We start from the raw sequence: 20986 nt of genomic DNA on the forward strand, positions 1-20986 counted from the left end.
GACCGCACTATGAATACTGTGTACAATTCTGGTCGCCGCATCTCAAAAAAGATATAGTTGCGATAGAGAAGGTACAGAGAAGGGCAACCAAAATGATAAAGGGGATGGAATAGCTCCCCTATGAGGAAAGGCTGAAGAAGTTAAGGCTGTTCAGCTTGGAGAAGAGATGGCTGAGGGGGGATATGATAGAGGTGTTTAAAATCATGAGAGGTCTAGAACGGGTAGATGTGAATCAGTTATTTACTCTTTCAGATAATAGAAAGACTAGGGGGCATTCCATGAAGTTAGCATGTGGCACATTTAAGACTAATCGGAGAAAATTCTTTTTCACTAAACGCACAATTAAGCTCTGGAATTTGTGGCCAGAGGATGTGGTTAGTGCAGTTAGTGCAGCTGGGTTCAAAAAAGGTTTGGATAAGTTCTTGGAGGAGAAGTCCATTACCTGCTATTAATCAAGTTTAGTTAGGGAATAGCCACTGCTATTAATTACATCAGTAGCATGGGATCTTCTTAGTGTTTGGGTAATTGCCAGGTTCTTCTGGCCTGGTTTGGCCTCTGTTGGAAACAGAATGCTGGGCTTGATGGACCCTTGGTCTGACCCAGCATGGCAATTTCTTATGTTATGTAAATAGATAACATACTCTCTCCTATCGATGAAATGCTTATAAACTAATTTACTTATGCAAAAAAATTTTTTATTAATAATTTAATCATAAAAAATTGTTGGAGAAAAAGAGGTAAGTTTCATATTCTGGGTGCTCACCTCCGCGGCGTAGCAACCTTCTTGTAGTCTAATCATCAACTAACCTCCGTCCTCCTTTGTATGTTTATTTAATGATTCAAAAAACAATTTTTTTATTTTTCAATATATTATTTTCTTAAAAATCAAATATATTCTCCACCTAACATAATCGGATCATTAAATTTGTTTATCAAGCAGTTTTTAATACTGCAATTTAATGTCACATTTCCTTTGTCCTATGTTCGGGGAAAATTATTTGAATTGATCACAGACTTCTTCTCATTGCAAATGCTCTATAAATAATCTATAAATAGAAACGCCAATCTCTAAATTTATGGACGCTCGACTCTTGTACTTTAAATTGCCACTACCATCAATAAAACAGTATATAAACTTATCTCCCGACACAGCTGCGTTTCGAAAATTTGTTCTTCCTTCATCAGGGGAGCATATCCTTTCTTATTCAATCTGGCATTCAGCAAAATCGCGGCTTTCCCATTCAATTTTTGAAAACGCTGCTTCTCTCTCTACGTCCTTCCTCTCGGTCTAGCAAGCTCCGAGTCAACGGCGCTATTTAATCAACGTTTGGTCTCTGCTTTAAAAGCTGATCAGCAGATCCAATCTCAACCAATGGGATGGACGTAGTACGCAAGACGTAGTCCATCCCATTGGTGAGCACCCAGAATATGAAACTTACCTCTTTTTCTCCAACAATTTTTTATGATTAAATTATTAATAAAAATTTTTTTTGCATAAGTAAATTAGTTTATAAGCATTTCATCGATAGGAGAGAGTATGTTTGATGTGAGATAGATTTATAATTCTCATCCTAAGCAGAGAAGAGTATAAGTGATTAGTGTTATATATTGGTGCCGCTATCAGATCCCAAATCACCATGGAAAGTTGGAAAAATGTCTTTAGTTACACAGAGGAACAAGTGGAGAAAATCAAAGAACAAATATCATTATTTTCGGATTCACCGGAAGAATTGAACAATCAAGGTTGGGAAGATTACGACAAATTGAATAGGAAATTGATTCGAATTCAGATGCACGGTATAACATTAGTGGAGTATGTTAAACAACAGATAGTGCCAAGAGGTCTGAGGGTACTAAAAGATCCTATGTTATTTTCAGAAGATAGCGAATTTGTTGAGGTTTGGAGAGCAATCCTCAACAAATGCTCGCTAGACTTAATGTTATTAATTATTAATCGGGCGAAGCGTCATACGGAGGAAGTACAGACACAGATACAAGACATATTAGAGTCAGTGAGTAAATTAACAGATTTTGAAAATAAATTAGAAGAACATAGGATAGCTCTGGAACAATTCAGGGCAGATATAAAGGAGACAAAAATTACAAAATTTAAAAGAGATCAAGCAGATTATTTGAACAACAGGGTTTACAATTGGAAAAGTCGACAGGGAGAGACACAACGAAAAAAGGTTAAACATAATTTTTCATCTGGAGAGAGTACAGGGAGTTCAGAAGAAGGAGAAATAGAAGAAGAGAAACAAGAATCGTTTACATCAACTAATAAAAATAAGAAAACAGTGAGAATTGAAGGGGGACATGCAAAAAATTTTTTAGGCAAAAATATAGGCAATCAAAAGAAACAAACAATAAGGTCCGAAACGGTCGACAAACAAGCAAGAATGACAAGACAGCAATATCACAAGAACCAACAAGAGGGCAACAATCTTCAGCAGTAATAAATTTATCAAACATATCTTTGACTCAAGATCAGATACAGGTATTAGAAAACGGATTATCTTTTGTCCCTACTCAGTTTCATAAACCTTTTGAGACACGTATTTGGATATATAGATTTATACGAAAACTTCAGGTTAAATTGTTTTTCAGTACACAGGAAGGAACTCCAAATTCCACAGACTTTTCCATTGTAAGTCCAAAGTCTCGTTGGGTACCCCAGGGACCAGTAGATCCGCATATCATCACTTTCAAACACATGATTTTAAGGGATCTTGAAGACATGGAGAAGAAGGAGACCCCCAGATATTACAATCTTACTAAACAATCGAGGACAGCTCTCCAAAATTTATCCACAGAACAGCGGCTGGTTATTAAACCGGCGGATAAAGGGGGCGCCATTGTTGTTCAAGACATCACCACATATCGAACCACAATGTTACATCATTTAGAAGATATAAAATACTATCAGGTATTGGACCATGACCCCACTAAAGCATTGGTGGAATCCATACAAGACCTCACTGAGAAGGTACCATTTCTAACATCAAAAGAAAAAAGATTTTTACAGAACAAACAACCAAAAGTACCATTGATATATTCTGTACCAAAGGTACATAAAGAGATTATGCCGCCTCCAATAAGACCCATTGTCTCTCTCCGGGGCACAGTATTGGAAGCTCCGGCTATTTTACTAGATAAAATCCTCCAACCCATAGTGATCAGGGCGAAATCATATTTAAAAGACACAATACAATTTTTGAACGAAATCTCAGTCGTACGACTCACTCAAGGAGAAAATTGGTTAATAACGATGGATATCCAGTCATTATATATGCAGATCCCGCAACAGCAAGCGATACAGGCAGTGATGACACAGTTGGTGCAAGAACGAAAGCAACGGATCCCGGTACATTTTTTGTATCAACTTTTGGAGTTGGTACTTACTAACAACTATTTTAGGTTTGAAGACATATTCTATCACCAGTCGCACGGAATAGCGATGGGTTCTTCATTAGCACCCTCTGTGGCAAACATTTACGTCACACAGTTTGAGGAACAACATGTTTACAAATCTCAATGGTGGTCTAAGATTAGATATTGGCGACGATACATAGACGACGTCTTCTTCATTTGGACGTCATCTAAGGAGGAATTAGATGAATTTCTATTATGGATTAACACGGTAGATGTGAATTTAAAGTTCACTGCAGAAATTAGTAAACAACAATTGTCCTATTTAGACGTATTAATACACAGAAAAGGACAAATACTTGAGACTACCGTGTATCATAAAAAAACGGAGAGAAATACGCTCCTCAAATATCATAGCCATCATGCCAGGTCCCTTAAACAGGGTTTACCGGCAAGTCAATTCTTTCGATATAAAAGAATTTGTTCCACCAAAGAAGAATTTGAGAAACAAGCGGAATTCTTAAAAAACAAATTTAAGGACAGAGGATACCCAAAAAAGATCATCAATAAGGCTTATAAAAGAGCTAAATATGCCGACAGAAACCAACTTCTCCAATATCAGAGCAATAAAGAACAGGGCAGACTGACTTGTATTATACCCCAAAGCACTGCGACGGCACACATCACAGCCTCAATACGGAGACATTGGTCAATATTGTCAACGCATGAAATATTTAGAGAATTGCCCCTCATAACAACTACTAGGGGCACTAACATCAGAGACAAAGTAGTCCATGCGGACATTAAGAGGGACATGAAAGAGAAATTGCAAAGAGGACAACACAAGGCATGTCAACACTGTGACATGTGCAATAACACCATTGAAGGCAGCGAGTGGGAAGATCCAGTTACAGGGTATAATATTAAGAGGGGTAGTAATTCAGATTGTACATCTAAGAATGTGATTTATTTAATCCAATGCCCTTGCCCGAAGAACTATGTGGGTAGGACTTCAAGATCTATAAGAACGCGACTGATTGAGCACAAATCAAAACTAAATACGAAAACAGTGGAAGCACCTATGGTGCAGCATTGCATAGAGTATGCTCACAGTTTTGAACAGCTCAAATGGACAGTCATAGACAAGGTGGAACATATTGGAGGCAACGACAAAGAGAGATTGAATTATATTGAACAACAGTGGATATTTAGATTGCATACAGTGACACCGCAGGGTTTGAATGAGGAAGTAGAGTGGGCGAGTCTGATCTGAAGTTGACAGCGTCTTTGATGTATATCCACCAATAGACGAAGATTTGATGTAACGACGTAGTACGCAAGACGTAGTCCATCCCATTGGTTGAGATTGGATCTGCTGATCAGCTTTTAAAGCAGAGACCAAACGTTGATTAAATAGCGCCGTTGACTCGGAGCTTGCTAGACCGAGAGGAAGGACGTAGAGAGAGAAGCAGCGTTTTCAAAAATTGAATGGGAAAGCCGCGATTTTGCTGAATGCCAGATTGAATAAGAAAGGATATGCTCCCCTGATGAAGGAAGAACAAATTTTCGAAACGCAGCTGTGTCGGGAGATAAGTTTATATACTGTTTTATTGATGGTAGTGGCAATTTAAAGTACAAGAGTCGAGCGTCCATAAATTTAGAGATTGGCGTTTCTATTTATAGATTATTTATAGAGCATTTGCAATGAGAAGAAGTCTGTGATCAATTCAAATAATTTTCCCCGAACATAGGACAAAGGAAATGTGACATTAAATTGCAGTATTAAAAACTGCTTGATAAACAAATTTAATGATCCGATTATGTTAGGTGGAGAATATATTTGATTTTTAAGAAAATAATATATTGAAAAATAAAAAAATTGTTTTTTGAATCATTAAATAAACATACAAAGGAGGACGGAGGTTAGTTGATGATTAGACTACAAGAAGGTTGCTACGCCGCGGAGGTGAGCACCCAGAATATGAAACTTACCTCTTTTTCTCCAACAATTTTTTATGATTAAATTATTAATAAAAAATTTTTTTGCATAAGTAAATTAGTTTATAAGCATTTCATCGATAGGAGAGAGTATGTTTGATGTGAGATAGATTTATAATTCTCATCCTAAGCGGAGAAGAGTATAAATAAATGTAAATAGATAACACATTTGAAACAAATTGCAGAAAGTATTTTTTTTACTAAGCACACAATTAATCTGGGGAACTCGTTAGTATAGTTGGGTTTGAAAAGGAGTTAGACAAGTTCCTGGAGAAAAAGTCCATAAACCTTTATTAGCCATGTAAATTTGGGAAAGCTCTACTTATCTCTTCTCAAGAAGACTTGGATCTATTCCTTGGGATCCTACCTAATATTTGTGATCTAGTATGGTGACTGTTGGGACAGTGCGCTGGACTTGACAGACCTTTGGTTTGACCCAGTATGGCATTCTTAAGCTTTTTATGAGTGTTGAAGAAAAATGGAGTATTGCCAAGTTTGACAGGTCGTTCCTGCACTGAAATGAAACTTGCATGCTGCTTTGTAAGGGAGAGAAGATATTTAAAGAATTCAAAGTGAAATTGCGCAAAAATAATTCTCCATTATTCTGGCAGGAAAAGGCAATGACAGTCATTTTTCAGTACACTGTCAAAAAAAGAGTAGAAATGTCTTATTAACACTACCCATGTCTCGAAGAATTTAAGAAGGAAAGCTGGGGTTTATTTTGACTGGTGTCTGGGTGCCCGTATGACATGCTAATCGGAAGTCTTGGCCAGGCTGCAGGTCCACGGAAAAGCTGTAACATGCTGACACTTGGAAATCAGCAGTACTCACCCAAAATACAGTCATTTCTTCCAGCAGGACTTCTTCCAAATCATGCCAAGTCTCCTTGGGAATCGAAACAACTTTCAGAACTGTCCCCACATCTTCAAAAAGAAAAACAAACATCTGTATTAAAACCACCCTTGTACCTTAGAGCTTAATAAAACTGTGTCAGGCATCTGAGGGCTGCCATGTTAGAAGCAATGTTTATCCAGCAAATACACAGAGGGGCAATCTCACACCGCAGTCTATTTTTATGCCAATAAAACCCAGGCCTGGTCATTTCCGTACAAGAGCTATCCAGCACTATGTAAAGCAAGTAAAATTCAGTGAGAAAATTAGTGCCATTTCAACAGCATTTCAATCAGCGTTCAACGTAATCAGGCTCTGAATATAACACCAGATCTTACAACTTGGAGATTGAGATGTAAGAAGACCTGAAGGAATGCTGACATGACAAGAGGCGGGTGGCACCTTATAAACTTAAGCAATTTTTGCCTCACTAGAGTGAAAATGCTATTCTTCTGAAGATCCGCAGGAATCCTGCTGGGCCAAATTATATACCATAATTAGTTCATGTGAGAAAAATAATATATTTATTGATGATATAGTGCCAGACTTTAGGGTCTGGGAAACTGATAAGCATGGGGGTAACCTGCACTGTGTGGCAGATACTTGCATAAGCAGGCTGGGCAGACTGGGTGGTTCACTTGGTCCTTTTCTTGCCGTCATTTCTATGTTTAAGCTCCAAAATCTGGAACAAGCGAGTGCTACCCTTATGCCTTGAGCCATCTTAGTTCACTTTCAAAAGAAAACAAAAAGCCACTCCTTCCCTGAGATTACCTGGCAGAGACATTCAATACTCCTGACCTTGCTGAACCGTTGGCTAAGATCTGTAAGTTGTATGCCCCCAAGCTCTCGATGCTAACCGTAGTAAATCTGATTCAGTTTTGACAGTGAATAACCCTCCACCAACGTACTTTAACTAAAGTTTATCTAAACCTTGTTTTGTAATCCACCTTGAGACTACTCCTGGAAAATTGTGGAATATTAAGTGACTATAAATAAATAAATATATTTGTAAATCCACTTTGAAGTACTGAAAGGTGCAATATAAATCAAATAATAGTAATAAAATCTGTGCAGCCTTTTATTGATTGATAGCCTTAACAGTCTCATGATAGTATGGAAAGTACACAAATTCTTGCTGTGTCCCATTGGGACTTAGTGGGATAAAATAGGTTTCTCTATAGTTACTGAACATAATACATAGTAACTTAATACTATAGTAATGACGGCAGAAAAAGACCAAAAATGGTCCATCTAGTCTGCCCAGCAATCTTCCCAAGGCAGTCACTGCTGCTCTGTGCAAGTTGCCCCAATGTTTCCGTTAAGAGCAGTAACTGCCGCTCCATGCAGGTTACCCCCCACGTTTCTGTTAAGGGTAATAACTGCCGCTCTGTGCAGGTTACCCCCATGTTTCGGTTAAGGGTAGTAACAGCCGCACCGTGCAGGTTACCCTCATGTTTCGGTTAAGGGTAGTAACTGCTGCTCCATGCAGGTTACCCCAATATTTTTTATTTATTCCCATCCTGTAGCCTTTAGGGATCCACAGTGTTTATCCCATGCCCCTTTGAAATCCTTCACAGTTTTAGTCTTCACCACTTCCTCCAGAAGGGCATTCCAGGCATCCACCACCCTCTCCGTGAAGAAATATTTCCCGACATTGGTTCTAAGTCTTCCTCCTTGGCGTTTCAAATCATGACCCCTGGTTCTACTAAATTGTTTCCAATGGAAAAGGTTTGTTGACGACCATGGATTATTAAAACCTTTCAAGTATCTGAAGGTCTGTATCATATCTCCCCCGCACCTCCTCTCCTCCAGGGTATACATATTTATTCAGGTTCTTCAACCTCTCCTCATAAGTCATTCGATGGAGACGACCCACCATTTTGGTCGCCCTTCTCTGGACCACCTCTATCCTGTCTCTGTCTCCTTCATTTCTCCATAATTGTTAAATAAATAAATAATGTACTCACATTCTACGTACAGCAAACAGAGCTGCTTTATGAAAAAGCAAACCAGAATCTATTCATCAATATAAAAATGCAATGTTGGAGACAGAAGAGCCGATTACAGAGGGTCAGGACTGAAAGGTCGGGTGAAAGACAGGGGAGATGGTGTGAGTATGGGAATCTCTCCAAAGGGGTAGAGCACCAGAGAGGAAGAACAGACTGGATGGCCCCCGTTCTCTGCCACATTCATCTGATTCTTTCTGTAAGAGCAAAAGTAATAAACCGCTGCTCCCTTATAAAGTGCAATGCTTGTTGCTTGAATTTTATGCACTTCATGCGAAATACTAAAGGGCCTGATTTACAAAAGAAAATGATTTTTCCAGCACAGGCACACAATAAAAGAAAATGCTTTATGAAGCGGGACCAAAACCGCACAGATTTTCAGAGGATACCGACCAATGTGATCATTTGTTTAACATTTGTTAAGGAGCAAAGGGCTTCGGCTTGAGGGACCTGCATTCTGCTTCGAGGGACCTGTACTGACAGAAGGTTTCCAGAACGCCTTTTAAAGGTTTGACCTATGTCTTAATCACTGTTAAATGGTGCTTTCATTTTTAAGGGTTACATTAGGAACATCTTTTTGATAATTTTGCAAATTCAGTCACTAGCAAACGTCTTATGGTATTTACCACCTGCTTGTCAAATTACAGCTTGAAATATTCATGGAGCTCTCATTGTGAACTCCAGTTGTATTCAGCTCTTATTAAAGAAGAGAGACTGAATTAACACGGGAATGCTTGCTTATTAAGTATAATTTGTAATATCCTCACAGAGCTCTGCCTTCAGAGGTGAAGAAAACGCATCCTTTGTCACTTATACACTCATTTTCATGCAAATTTAGACATGTGCACTTCTCAGAAAATACACATGCAAATGACTGAGCTAAACTCACAACTCCAGCGTTTGCTGGTTTGCTGTTGTAAACACTGCAGGCGCAGGTTGATCTGGGATCTGCCACAAAAGATGTGTGATGCTAGAAAATTCAGCCAGGGCAGCAGAGGGTGGGAGAAAGGTGGATGAGTTTAGCGGACAGTTCCCTCCCAACCTTCAGCTCATGTTTGAGGCAGAAAAGACGATTTCTTGCCCATTGAAAGCACTTGGGGCCATTCTCAGCAAGTGAGGAATGACAAGAACCTTATTTTAGAGGACAAGCCAATGAGTCTGCAGGCACTGCACATGGATTTGTACTTTAAGCACCATTTTTGACAAGAGATCATAAAAAAAGCATTCATTATTACAGAACACTTTTACCTGGAAACAGGAATGAGGGTCGATTTCATGCAGGACCACACAGGGTAGACGGCATCGTTGGCTTTAGCCAGCATCTTAGAAGCCGACATGTGCACAGAGACATAAGTACACGCGCGCACACAAGCGTGCAGAAGCGGCTGAACTGTCTGCGTGTACCTTTATGGACATAGTTTTGAAAACCGACAATAAGTTACTTTCCCTGCCCCATCTCTACCCCTCCTTCTACCTCGCACGTGAGTAAACGTACATGGGTGATTGAGTTATGCATGAGTAAACGTACATGGGTGATTGAGTTATGCGTGAGTAATCGTACATGGGTGATTGAGTTATGCATGAGTAAACGTACATGGGTGATTGAGTTATGCGTGAGTAATCGTACATGGGTGATTGAGTTATGCGTGAGTAAACGTACATGGGTGATTGAGTTATGCGTGAGTAAACGTACATGGGTGATAGTGTTCCAGAGCAGATGTTTGCATGTAAACCAGGGTTTATGTATGCAAATCTTTTTGAAAATTACCCCCGATACAGTAAATGACGAATAAGGCTTCTGATATGGAAAGTGAGCGTCATTAAGGTACTTCTATATTTAGCTTAGAAATTAAGATCCAGTCAACAAAGTGACTTTTGATGTGACTGGCAGAGTATGGGATTTAAAGCTTCTCTTTGAGCAGATGAAGTTTTAAGGATCAGTTTTGCTGTGGAGCCTGATCAGGTTGCCCGCAGACCTCTAACGATGTAAATGGAGAGAAACAGCCTTCTCTTCCGAGAATCCTACAAGGATTTTGAGATCATGTCTCAGTGCCCTCCCCAAACCACCCCCCAGAGGTGAAAGCACTGCAACCCTGATCAAGCCTTGAGTGCCAAAGGGAAGATTTATTTGAGCTCCAGAGCCCCACTTCAAACAATTTCAGGCAAATTCAATCAGGACACTTTTCAGGAATCAATAATCTCTGTTTATAAGATTAATTCACTTTACTGACGGATATATCTGTACTGCGCTACTCAATACCTCAGCTCGGACATTCACAACATGCAGACAGTGGCTATTTTCAGGCAAACTTTTAAGGAGTAGGAATCAACAGGAGTGTGAATGGAACACAATTTTGGTTTGGTTTGTTATTTCGAGATCCATTTTCAAAAGCTGGATAACTCAGAAATTACCCAGTTAAATCAATATTTAGGACCATATCTGGCTAAATTCTAGTCGACTAATAAGTTCGGAGGCTGGAATTTAACCTAAGTTAAGAAGGTTCCGGGGGCATAACTGGAGCTGGATGACAGCTGCCTAACAGGCCGATACAGCACAGTGTAGCTATGAAGGCATAGTGTTATTCTGTGCTGAGCACTATATGATGGTTTTGGAATGCAGCGTAAATTGGATTTGTAATCCTCTCTCCAGGGACCTTCCCCGGGGCCACTCCTACTCCCAGCTCTCTCTCTCTCTACAAGTCCACTGGCGAGTCAGGTTTCTTCCAGTGGGGATGGAGATAAACCTGCAGGGGCCCTAGGCTCATTAGGGGGGTAAAGACCCACACACAGTCTTTCAGCCTCTGCTCTCGCAGATGGACTCACACTTGGAATGTCTTTGCTTTAGGGCACTTCTAACTCTGAAGAAAGATGTTGCACACTCTTGTTGGGTGATCAACCAAGGTTTTCTGCAACCAAAAATACTTTGTCCAATTCAGAACAAACATTCTCCAGATATTCTTCAGACAAAACAAACTATTCAAAACGTTTAGTTAGCTGAGCAAGTGCCCCTTTGGATGGCAAGCAGCAGGCAAACTCCACACTCCTGAGTGGTAGGGAGCGGGCTCCTAGTAGAGTTGGGATTTCCTTAGCTATTTATCTGATGGAAAACTGGAGCTTTAGGTGGTAAAGTCCCAAAAAGATGTTTAAAGTCCGAAAAATACTCTAAGGGGCGGATTTTAAGAGCCCTGCTCGCCTAAATCCGCCCAAATCCGGGCGGATTTAGGTGAGCAGGGCCCTGCGCGCCGGTGAGCCTATTTTACATAGGCTCACCGGCGTGCGCAGACCCCGGGACTCGCGTAAGTCCCGGGGTTCTCCGAGGGGGGCGTGTCGGGGGCGTGTCGGGGGGGCGGGCCCGGTCGTCACGGCGTTTAGGGGGCATGTCGGCAGCGTTTTGGGGGCGGGTCCAGGGGCGTGGTTACAGCCCGGGGCGGTCCGGGGGCGTGGCCACGCCCTCCGTACCCGCCCCCAGGTCGCGTCCCGGCTCGCTAGCGGCCCGCTGGCGCGCGGGGATTTACGCCTCCCTCTGGGAGGCGTAAATCCCCCTACAAAGGTAAGGATGGGGTTTAGACAGGGCCGGGCGGGTGGGTTAGGGAGGGGAAGGTGAGGGGAGGGCAAAAGAAAGTTCCCTCCGAGGCCGCTCCGATTTCGGAGCGGCCTCGGAGGGAACGGAGGTAGGCTGCGCGGCTTGGCGCGCGCCGGCTATACAGAATCCATAGCCTTGCGCGCGCCGATCCCGGATTTTAGCGGATACGCGCGTATCTACTAAAATCCAGCGTACTTTTGCTGGCGCCTGATGCGCCAGCAAAAGTAGGCCAAATCGCGCGGTTTGAAAATCTACCCCTAAGTGTGCAGAAATGGGTGGCAAAAGAAGCACAAGAAGAAAAGCTCCACAAAATACTTCTCTCTGATTAGTGCTGTGCCTTTGTTAAATGGATGAAGGAAGTCGCAGCACCTTCCTGATCTTCCAAGGCAGGGGGCATGGGATCGCAAAAAATACCAGAATCCAGAAAAAAAGAAACAGCTCTCTCAGCTCTCCTCGTCAGATCTCCAGACAGTCCCTTCCAGATCTGTGGAGATACTGGCAAGGGCAGAGCCTGCTTAAATTGGAGACCACTCCAACAACTCTCCTCCCTCTCCAAATCTCTTAACCCCAAAAATGCTGCCCTGCTCCCTGTGCACCTACTGAGTGACTTCAAGGAGGAATTGCTAACCAGTTCAAAGGAGCTTCAGAGGAGGTGCCTGCAGGGAGCGTCAGAAAACTACGAGATCCTAGGCAGAGTTTAATGCTAGGCACATTTTAGATAGTGAGAGACTTCTATATTCCATGGAAGGTTAACTATTGGACAGGATGGGCCGTTACTACTTACAGTAAAAATTGCAGGAGAGTGGGCGAGCGCCCGCTCTCCCAGCACGCACACAGGACACTTTCCTGTGCGTGCGATACAGTAATTTAACTTATTTAAATTAGGGCCGGCGGTAAAAAGAGGCACTAGGGACAGGAGCAGCAGCTGTCAGCAGGTTTGATAACCAACGCTCACTGTATCGGCCCCTCTCTTAGATTACAAGCAGGTGTATGAATACGCAAGGATGCATTTAACCAATCCATGTTCTCTCTGTAAATGGATTTTTGAAGTAGTGTTAAACATTTATATTGGATTTGGGCATGGATGGATAACCAGTATAGTTCGGCCAGTATGGGGGTAATATGATCAAATTTCCTTGAATTGGTAAGTAGACGTGCTACTGCATTTTGCAGAAGTTGCAAAGGACGAATTGTTGCTAAAGGCAATCCTAAAAGGAGAACATTACAATAATCAAGTTTTGATAGTATTAAGGCTTGTAAAACCATTCAGAAATCACTCTTATTCAACAGTGGCTTTAATTTCTTCAATATTTGGAGTTTATAAAAAGCCCTCTTTGACTGTGGCTCTGTTGAAAGCTTTTAGATCTCTGACTTCTTGGTTAATTTGAGAGGACGGAAGGCATGACATAATAGTGAATGCAATTTTCTCTATGATTTTGTTACATATGAGCATAATTTCAGTTTTAGAATCATATAATGCTAAAGACATTTGGGTAAGGAGTTGTTTAATGGTACTAAAATAGATATCCCAAAGTTTGAGAGTATTATGAATTGAGTCTTTAATTGGTAAAAGAATCTGGACATCGTCCACATAAATGTAATGGACCAGTCCAAGACCTGTCAGAAGTTTGCAAAGCGCAGCCATGTAAACGTTGAACAGAGTAGGGGAAAGGGAAGAGCCCTGAGGAACACCAGAGCTAAGGGAAACATTAATGGATTCTGCAGGCCCTAACTTAACTTTGTAAGATCGTTTTACAAAGTATGATTTGAACCAGGATAAGGTAGATTTTTAAGACCAATTTCTCAAAATCTAGTTATCATTGAATCATAATTGATGGTATCAAAAGCAGCCGTAATATCAAGTAATATTAAAGATTACGAATTGCCGTAGTCAAGCCCTCTTAACATGGTGTCTAAGAGAGAAGTGAGAAGAGTTTCTGTATTATGAAGTTTCCGAAACCCAAATTGGGAAGGAAAGAGCAGCTGATTAGACTCTAAATACTCCATCAGTTGTATATTTACTACTTTTTCTATCAATTTTGCTAGAAAAGGAAGAGTTGATATAGGACGAAAGTTTAATTCTTCAGGATCTAACTGTGGTTTTTTTTAAATAAGGGTTTAACTACTGCACATTTTAGGGCATCTGGGAATAAACCTTCTTCCAAAGAAATGTTAACAATCTCAGCTAATGAGCGGGAAACTACATCTGGGATAAGTTGAAATGATTTTATTGAAATCGTGTCTTGTGGATGAGATGCTGGGCTCATCTTTTTAAGAATATTTGCAATTTCAATAGACGAGACTGTTTTGAAAGATGACCAGCTAACAGACGGATTTACAGGGAGTGAAATAACTTGCCTAGGTGTGGTGTCTATCCTTCTTTAAAATACTAGAGATCTTATCTTTAAAGTAGTTGGCAAATTTATTGGCTTTGTCTTTGGAATTTTTTTTGTGAAGAGTGTTTAGAATTAGTAAGATCCGCAACGTAGAAAAATAACATTTTTGGGTTAAATTGAAATTTGTGAATTTTTTCAGAGTAGAAATTACTTTGGTCGTGTTGATGCTATTCTGTATTGAGCCGATATGTTGGAATTGTGATGTTTACGCCAAGCTCTTTCAAGGTGCCGAAGGCCTTGTTTAAGCATTTTTAATTGTGCTGTGAACTACGGAGCTTTATGTTTTGCAAATGGAGTGATCCATTTCTTAATAGTAGGACACAAGGTTTTAGAAAGATCTAACAATCTTTTCCCAAGAATTGATTGCTTTTGAAATGGAAGAAGTATCTAACTCAGTGAGAGCCTCTGGTAACGTAGCCTTTATGGGCAACTTTGTAAGATTAACCTTGGAGGTCGCATTGGCCGACCAATTTCTCAGCCATAACTGATGCCTGGCTGCTATTACCGAAGCCACTTCTCTAGCAGAGGTGCAGACCAAATCGCAGCCTGCATCTGCCAAAAAGGGCAGCTGCTGGTTCCATCACTGTCATGGAATTCACACCAGAGTCATTGACCTGAGAGAGAAGTTAACAGGAGCGAGCCACCAGGGAACAACAAGAAGCTATCTGCAAAGTCATTGCCACCACTTCAAATGCTTAAGGATGGCCTCAATCCTTCTATTGTATGCATCCTTCAAGGCTGCTCCTCCCTCCACAGGGATAGTCCACTTTGACGGCACACACAAGCACGTCCACTTTTGGAAAAATTAACCACTTTCTCGCCACTGGATCCAGGGATTGTAGACCTTCCAAGAATTTTCCCCCTTTGAAATTAGCCTCCAGGTTGAGTCAAGATCAATCAATTCTTGAATGGCCTCCATAATAGGGAAAAAACAAGAGGCTTTACACAAAGAAATCAAAATGGGAGTTTTCTTTGGCTCAGACATAGATCCAGTCCTAGGGACTCCCAGCATCTTTAATGTCTGGGAAATCAGAGCTGGTAAATCATCTCTATGAAAAAGCCACAACATAGTCTGATAAGGTCCCAATCCCAGAGGAATTTCCCCATCCTCCAGGAAGTAAGGATGGCTTCATCATCCATGCCATCTGGATCCCTGTCAGGAACACCAGCTGCTGGTCTAGGTGTATTGCTGGTCTAGGTGTGCTGCTTAACTGCAGCACCCAGTGTGTGAGATGTCACCACCTGCGACTCTGACCTGGTAAGATTGGTCGGGGATGAGCACTGTGCCTGAAGAATGGATTGCAATCCTAGAAAACATTTCACCCAATAAAAGGCAGAAGGATCCACTGAGCTACCTTACTCCACTGATGAACCAGTTAAGGGAATTCCAAGGTCAAGTGCCCCCCTCTGATTTGTCTTTACCCAAGCGCTCATCAGGCTGGGAAAAATTGGGCTTAGTAATATCAGATGAAGGCAATTCATAAGAATGTAAGATATGCCATACTGAGTCAGACCAAGGGTCCATCAAGCCCAGTATCCTGTGGTCAACCAAGTCACAAGTACCTGGCAAGTACCCAAACATTAAAATAGATCCCAAGCTACTAATCCTTATTGATTAGTTTGTGAATTTCTGCTCTAGGAACTTATACAAAACTTTTTAAACCCAGTTACACTAATTGCCGTAACCACATCCTCTGGGAATGAATTCCAGAATTTAATTATGCATTGTGTAAAAAAGAATTTTCTCAGATTTTTTTAAAATGAGCTACTTGCTAACTTCATGGAGTGCCCCCTAGTCCTTGTATTATCCGAAAGAGTAAATAACTGATTCACATCTACCCATTCTAGACCTCTCATGATCTTAAATACCTCTATCATATCCCCCCTCAGCCGTCTCTTCTCCAAGCTGAACAGTCTTAAACTCTTTAGCCTTTCCTCATGGGGGATCCATTCCATCCCTTTATCATTTTGGTAGTCCTTCTCTGTACCTTCTCCATCGCAATTATATCTTTTTTGAGATGCAGCGACCAGAATTGCACACAGTAGTCAAGGTGTGGTCTCACCATTGAGCGATATAGAGGCATTATGACATTTTCCGTTTTATTCACCATTCCCTTCCTAATAATTCCTAACATTCTGTTTGCTTTTTTGACTGCTGCAGCACACTGAGCTGATGATTTCAATGTATTATCCACTATGATGCCTAGATCTTTTTCCTGGGTGGTAGCTCCTAATGTGGAAATTAACATTGTGTAACTACTAGAGATGTGAATCGGAACCGGAATCTAATCGGTTCCGGTTCCGATCCAAATCTTAAAATTGTTATCGCCCAGCCCGATTTGAGTTCTGATTATCGGCTGCACCCGATCCGATAATCAAAACACCCTCCCGAACCCCCCAAAAAGGTTTTAAAATTACCTTGTGGTCCAGCGGGGGCGCGATCTCCCACTCTCGGGCCATCGGCTGCGTTAATAAAAATGGCGCCGATGGCCCTTTGCCCTTACCCTGTAACAGGGCAAAGGTAGCACCAGCGCCTTTTTGAATATTGGCAATACAGCCTGAGTGCAGGAGATCGCTCCTGGACCCCCGCTGGACTCCCATGGACTTTTGGCCAGCTTGGGGGGGCCTCCTGGTTGTATAAAATAAAGAAAATTCTTTATATCATATAAAAAATTTTTGGAACAATATTATGTTTCTCTCTGTTTAGTAAGTTTACACATATTTGTCATATTCAGAGGAGTAGGAATCTCAAGCTTTACCAATTAAGGTAAATATAATGAGAGTGTTACCCTTTACATAAGTGAGTTTAATTGTGGATTTAAGATGGAAAACATGCATAGTTTCTCTGACCAGGCTGCTGCTGAGATTCTTGCAGGTTTTAAACTTTTTGAGACTCCTGTTAGTGATCCAGGGGAAGGTGACTGAATCCAATTTATTAAAAACAAGAAGAAATTGATTTGAATGGAATATTGTCACGTCAAATGAATTCCCAGGGGCCTCCAAATATTGAAAGACCCTTACCTTTTTGCAAATGATGATGATTTTGTTGCACGTTGGAATGCAGCTTTGAATAAATGTGTTTACAATCTCAAGTTACTTAGAGTTTCCACTATTAGGGTACAGATGGAGGATGTTAAGGAGAAAACAGAGAGAATCGCAGGTTTTACATTAAATATTCCCTAAGGAGGTGTTTGAGACCCAATTATTGGAATGTCAGAAACAGCTTGACGTATTTAAGTCTGAGACCAGAAAGATTAAATTGAATAAGTTTCATCGGGATGAGAGAGATTACAGTTCAGGTTCTGTGTTCCCCTGGATGCAGAAAAATAGAAAAAATAGATACAGAGAGAAAGGGGATTTCTCATCTTCGTCGGATGATTCCTCTGAAGATGAGAGATCCAATAGTCAGCAAAGGGAGTTTTCTAGGAAAGTATCTTTCAATATTCCTGAGAATAGTAGTAAATTTGAAGAGGTTCCTAGAGAGAGAGGGGCGGTCAAATCCATCATTAAAGAGAAGGGTGGTCCAGCGGGGGTCCGAGAGCGATCTCCTGCACTCGGGCCATCGGCTGCCAGTGTTCCAAATGGCGCTGATCGCCTTTGCCCACACTATGTCACAGGGGCCGACCTTCAGTACCTGTGACATAGTGAGGGCAAAGGCAATCAGCGCCATTTTGAGTATTGGCATCAGAAGGCCGGCGTGCAGGAGGTCACTCCCGGACCCCCGCTGGACTTTTGGCAAGTCTTGTGGGGGTCAGGAGGCCCCCCCAAGCTGGCCAAAAGTCCCTGTGGGTCCAACGGGGGTCCCGGAGCGACCTCCTGCACGCCGGCCGTCCGATGCCAGGACTCAAAATGGCGCCGATAGCCTTTGCCCATACTATGTCACAGGGGCTACCGGTGCCATTGGTCAGCCCCTGTCACATGGTAGGAGCACAAGATGGCACCGATGGCCATGTGACAGGGGCTGACCAATGGCACCGGTAGCCCCTGTGACAAAGGCTATCGGCGCCATGATGAAACCAGCACCAAGGGTGTGAGTGCAGGGGATAGTTCCTGGACCCCACGCTGGACCACCAGGGAGTTTTGGTAAGTCTTGGGGGGGGGTTCAGGAGGGTTTGTTTAAATTTTTACTTAGGTGGCCGAATAAAACAGAAATCCGTTAAATACGTGGGGAGTCGCGATGCGTTTCACCTCCCCACGTATTTAACAGATAGGACAAAATACGTTGTGGATCACAAATACATGGAAAACGGATGCACACCCCTACTGCCCTGGCCTCCATCCGGCCTGTCGCTTCTTGCCGTACCCTGCGGCAGGTCCGAAAGGGCTTGGAACGGTCGGAGGACTGTTCATAAGACCATCATTGCGTTGTTGGTCTTCCGAAGTGTGCGGGTCCAGAGGAGGGACAGTATCTCCAGTCTTCAGTCCAGCCTCGCTCCCATCTAGCCCATGCTCGGGCATGCCTCACCTACCGTGGCACCTCTTCGGAGTTCCTCTGAGATCGAGCCGTGGCCCAAGAACACACACCTCTTGGTAAGTGGGACCGCTCTCCTAGCGCTCCACAACATTTTGTGCCTAAAACACATAAATCTATCACACATTCTCCTGGCTGACCCATAGTATTGGGTATTGGGTCCCTATTTGAGCCACTTGTGAAATTTATTGACTGTTTATTACAGCCATTGGTTAAGGAAATAAGATCTTATGTGCGTGATTCTACGCACTTTATTAACTAACTTCACTATTCCTCAGATTGGGTTGACTTGGAAATTGGTGACTGTGGATATTACCTTGCTTTAAACTAATATGCCCCAGGCCAAGGCATTGGACATCATTGCGCAGTCTTTAAATCACCTATACGTCTCTAAGGACAGGAGAATTTTTATTATGCAGCTGGCGGATATTGTTCTTACAAATTTTTACTTTACTTATCAGGGCACCTTTTATAGACATGTTAAGGGGATCCCAATGGGATCTCTGCTCGCTCCATCAGTAGCATGCTTATCTGTAGCTGCTTATGAGGATCAATATATATATTCATCTCCCTTATTCAAGTTTATCCCTTTTTGGAAAAGATACATTGACAACATGTATTTATACCTGTCCTACATCATCATAAAAGTCTTAAAAGCGAATGCTGACTGGGTGGGAGGATTCTGGGTGAAATGCCGAGCATAGAGGCTGAAGAGCCAGGAGAATCTCGATGCCTTGCATATGGCCTGGGTGACCTGCTATACTGTTAAAACAATTTCAGGTTCCAACACATGTGGAGGGGAGGCGTAGTCTAGTGGTTCAAATCCCACTGCTACTCCTTGTGACCTTGGCCAAATCACTTTACTCTCCATTGCCTCAGGTACAAACCTAAAAGATGGTAGCTTAAAGCGGTGCATGGGCACACATGTGCGCGTGTTTGCCAGCTCGTGCTCAGGGACACGGCCATTTTATAACATACATGCATATATGTGCTCATGGTATGAAATAGGCAGAACGTGCGCATGTGTGCACACCTATGTGCATAAATGCTGCTTCTACTGCGTGAGGGGATTTTAAAAGACACAAGCGCCGATGCAATTACCAGGTTTCCAAGTTTGGTCCCAGTTCACCCAGTTAAGAGAAAGGACTTCCTAACCCCCCTTGTTAAATAGCCTCCCTTTTGCCCTGTTAACCCCGACTTTAAAAGCCCACCCACCTCTTTACTTTTTTTGTTTTCTGACTTACACACCATCCATGGCAGAAGTAAGGTCACGCGGTAGAGGACCCCGGTGTGTGCTTTGTGCGTAAGCATTTACGTGCTGGTTTCATTGAGAAATCCAGGAATGCCTATGCCCCACCCAGACCATCCCATGCTCCGCCCCTTTCTAGGAAAAATGTGTGTGCGCACATCGGCCCGATTTGTGTGCGTGTCTCCTGGTTTTGGTTCTCACCGGGCTTTTAAAAATCATCTTTTAGATTGTAAGCCTTTTGGGAATAGGGAAATAGCACTTTGTTTACTTATTTAAAACATTTATATTTCACTTATAATGAGTTCATGCTAGGCAGAATACAGATAAGCAAGTAAAAGCAATAAAACAAATTATAATAAAATATTATAGTAAATCAGAAAAAAATCAGACCTCAGTATACTAAAAGCTATCATAAACAATATTTCTTGCCTTTACTTTTAAATTTATAGCCCTCTGAATATTGAAAAGTGGAATATAAATAAATGTTAGAAGGGGACTGAGAGGGAAAGGATTATTTTTAGCTTTCATTGGCTGGAAACCTGGGGATAAGACGGTAGTCGGTGCCCCGACAGAATTAACATCTATTGCCTACCAGCTGTGTTTGATTTCCGACGCTGAGCCGGGACCCCGGAAGTGGTCCTATAAGAACGGGCCGTTGGCGGCGCGCAGCAGACGCCGGTGAGCCGCCTAAGGGGCGCTCACTTGCCGTGCTTTGCCTGTGTCTAAATATTAGACTTTAATAAGGCGCTTGTCAGCACCTGGCTTCGCCTGGACTGGCATGGATTTCTGCTATCACCTCTCAATCTCCACTTGGGGGAACAAGAAATAAGACGAATAATAGCTAAGTATTCTGTTTTTTTTCTTCTTGGACTATAAGGTTTAAGCAATAGTATGCCTCACTTAGCCCATAAACGTGGGGCGAGGGAGAGGTTTGCTACTAAATCCAGCTTAGATATTCCAGTGTTGGGCCCAATGGATGCCCACATCAGAAGGGGAGCCCAAAAACCGGGTGACATGTCACTT

General features: G+C 42.1%; 1 protein-coding gene across 3 annotated transcripts in view; it reads right to left on the minus strand.

Annotated features, from left to right (window-relative positions):
- The window catches only part of SEMA3A (semaphorin 3A), a 461793-nt gene that overhangs the window by 80050 nt on the left and 360757 nt on the right, over positions 1–20986 (minus strand). For all 3 annotated transcript variants that reach the window (XM_029615640.1, XM_029615639.1, XM_029615641.1), the window contains one exon: positions 6199–6290. In XM_029615640.1, coding sequence (XP_029471500.1) covers positions 6199–6290 — 92 coding nt within the window. The remainder of the gene's footprint in view (positions 1–6198; positions 6291–20986) is intronic.

This window comes from Rhinatrema bivittatum, chromosome 9 (genome assembly GCF_901001135.1).
Source record: "Rhinatrema bivittatum chromosome 9, aRhiBiv1.1, whole genome shotgun sequence".
Classification (NCBI taxonomy): domain Eukaryota; kingdom Metazoa; phylum Chordata; class Amphibia; order Gymnophiona; family Rhinatrematidae; genus Rhinatrema; species Rhinatrema bivittatum.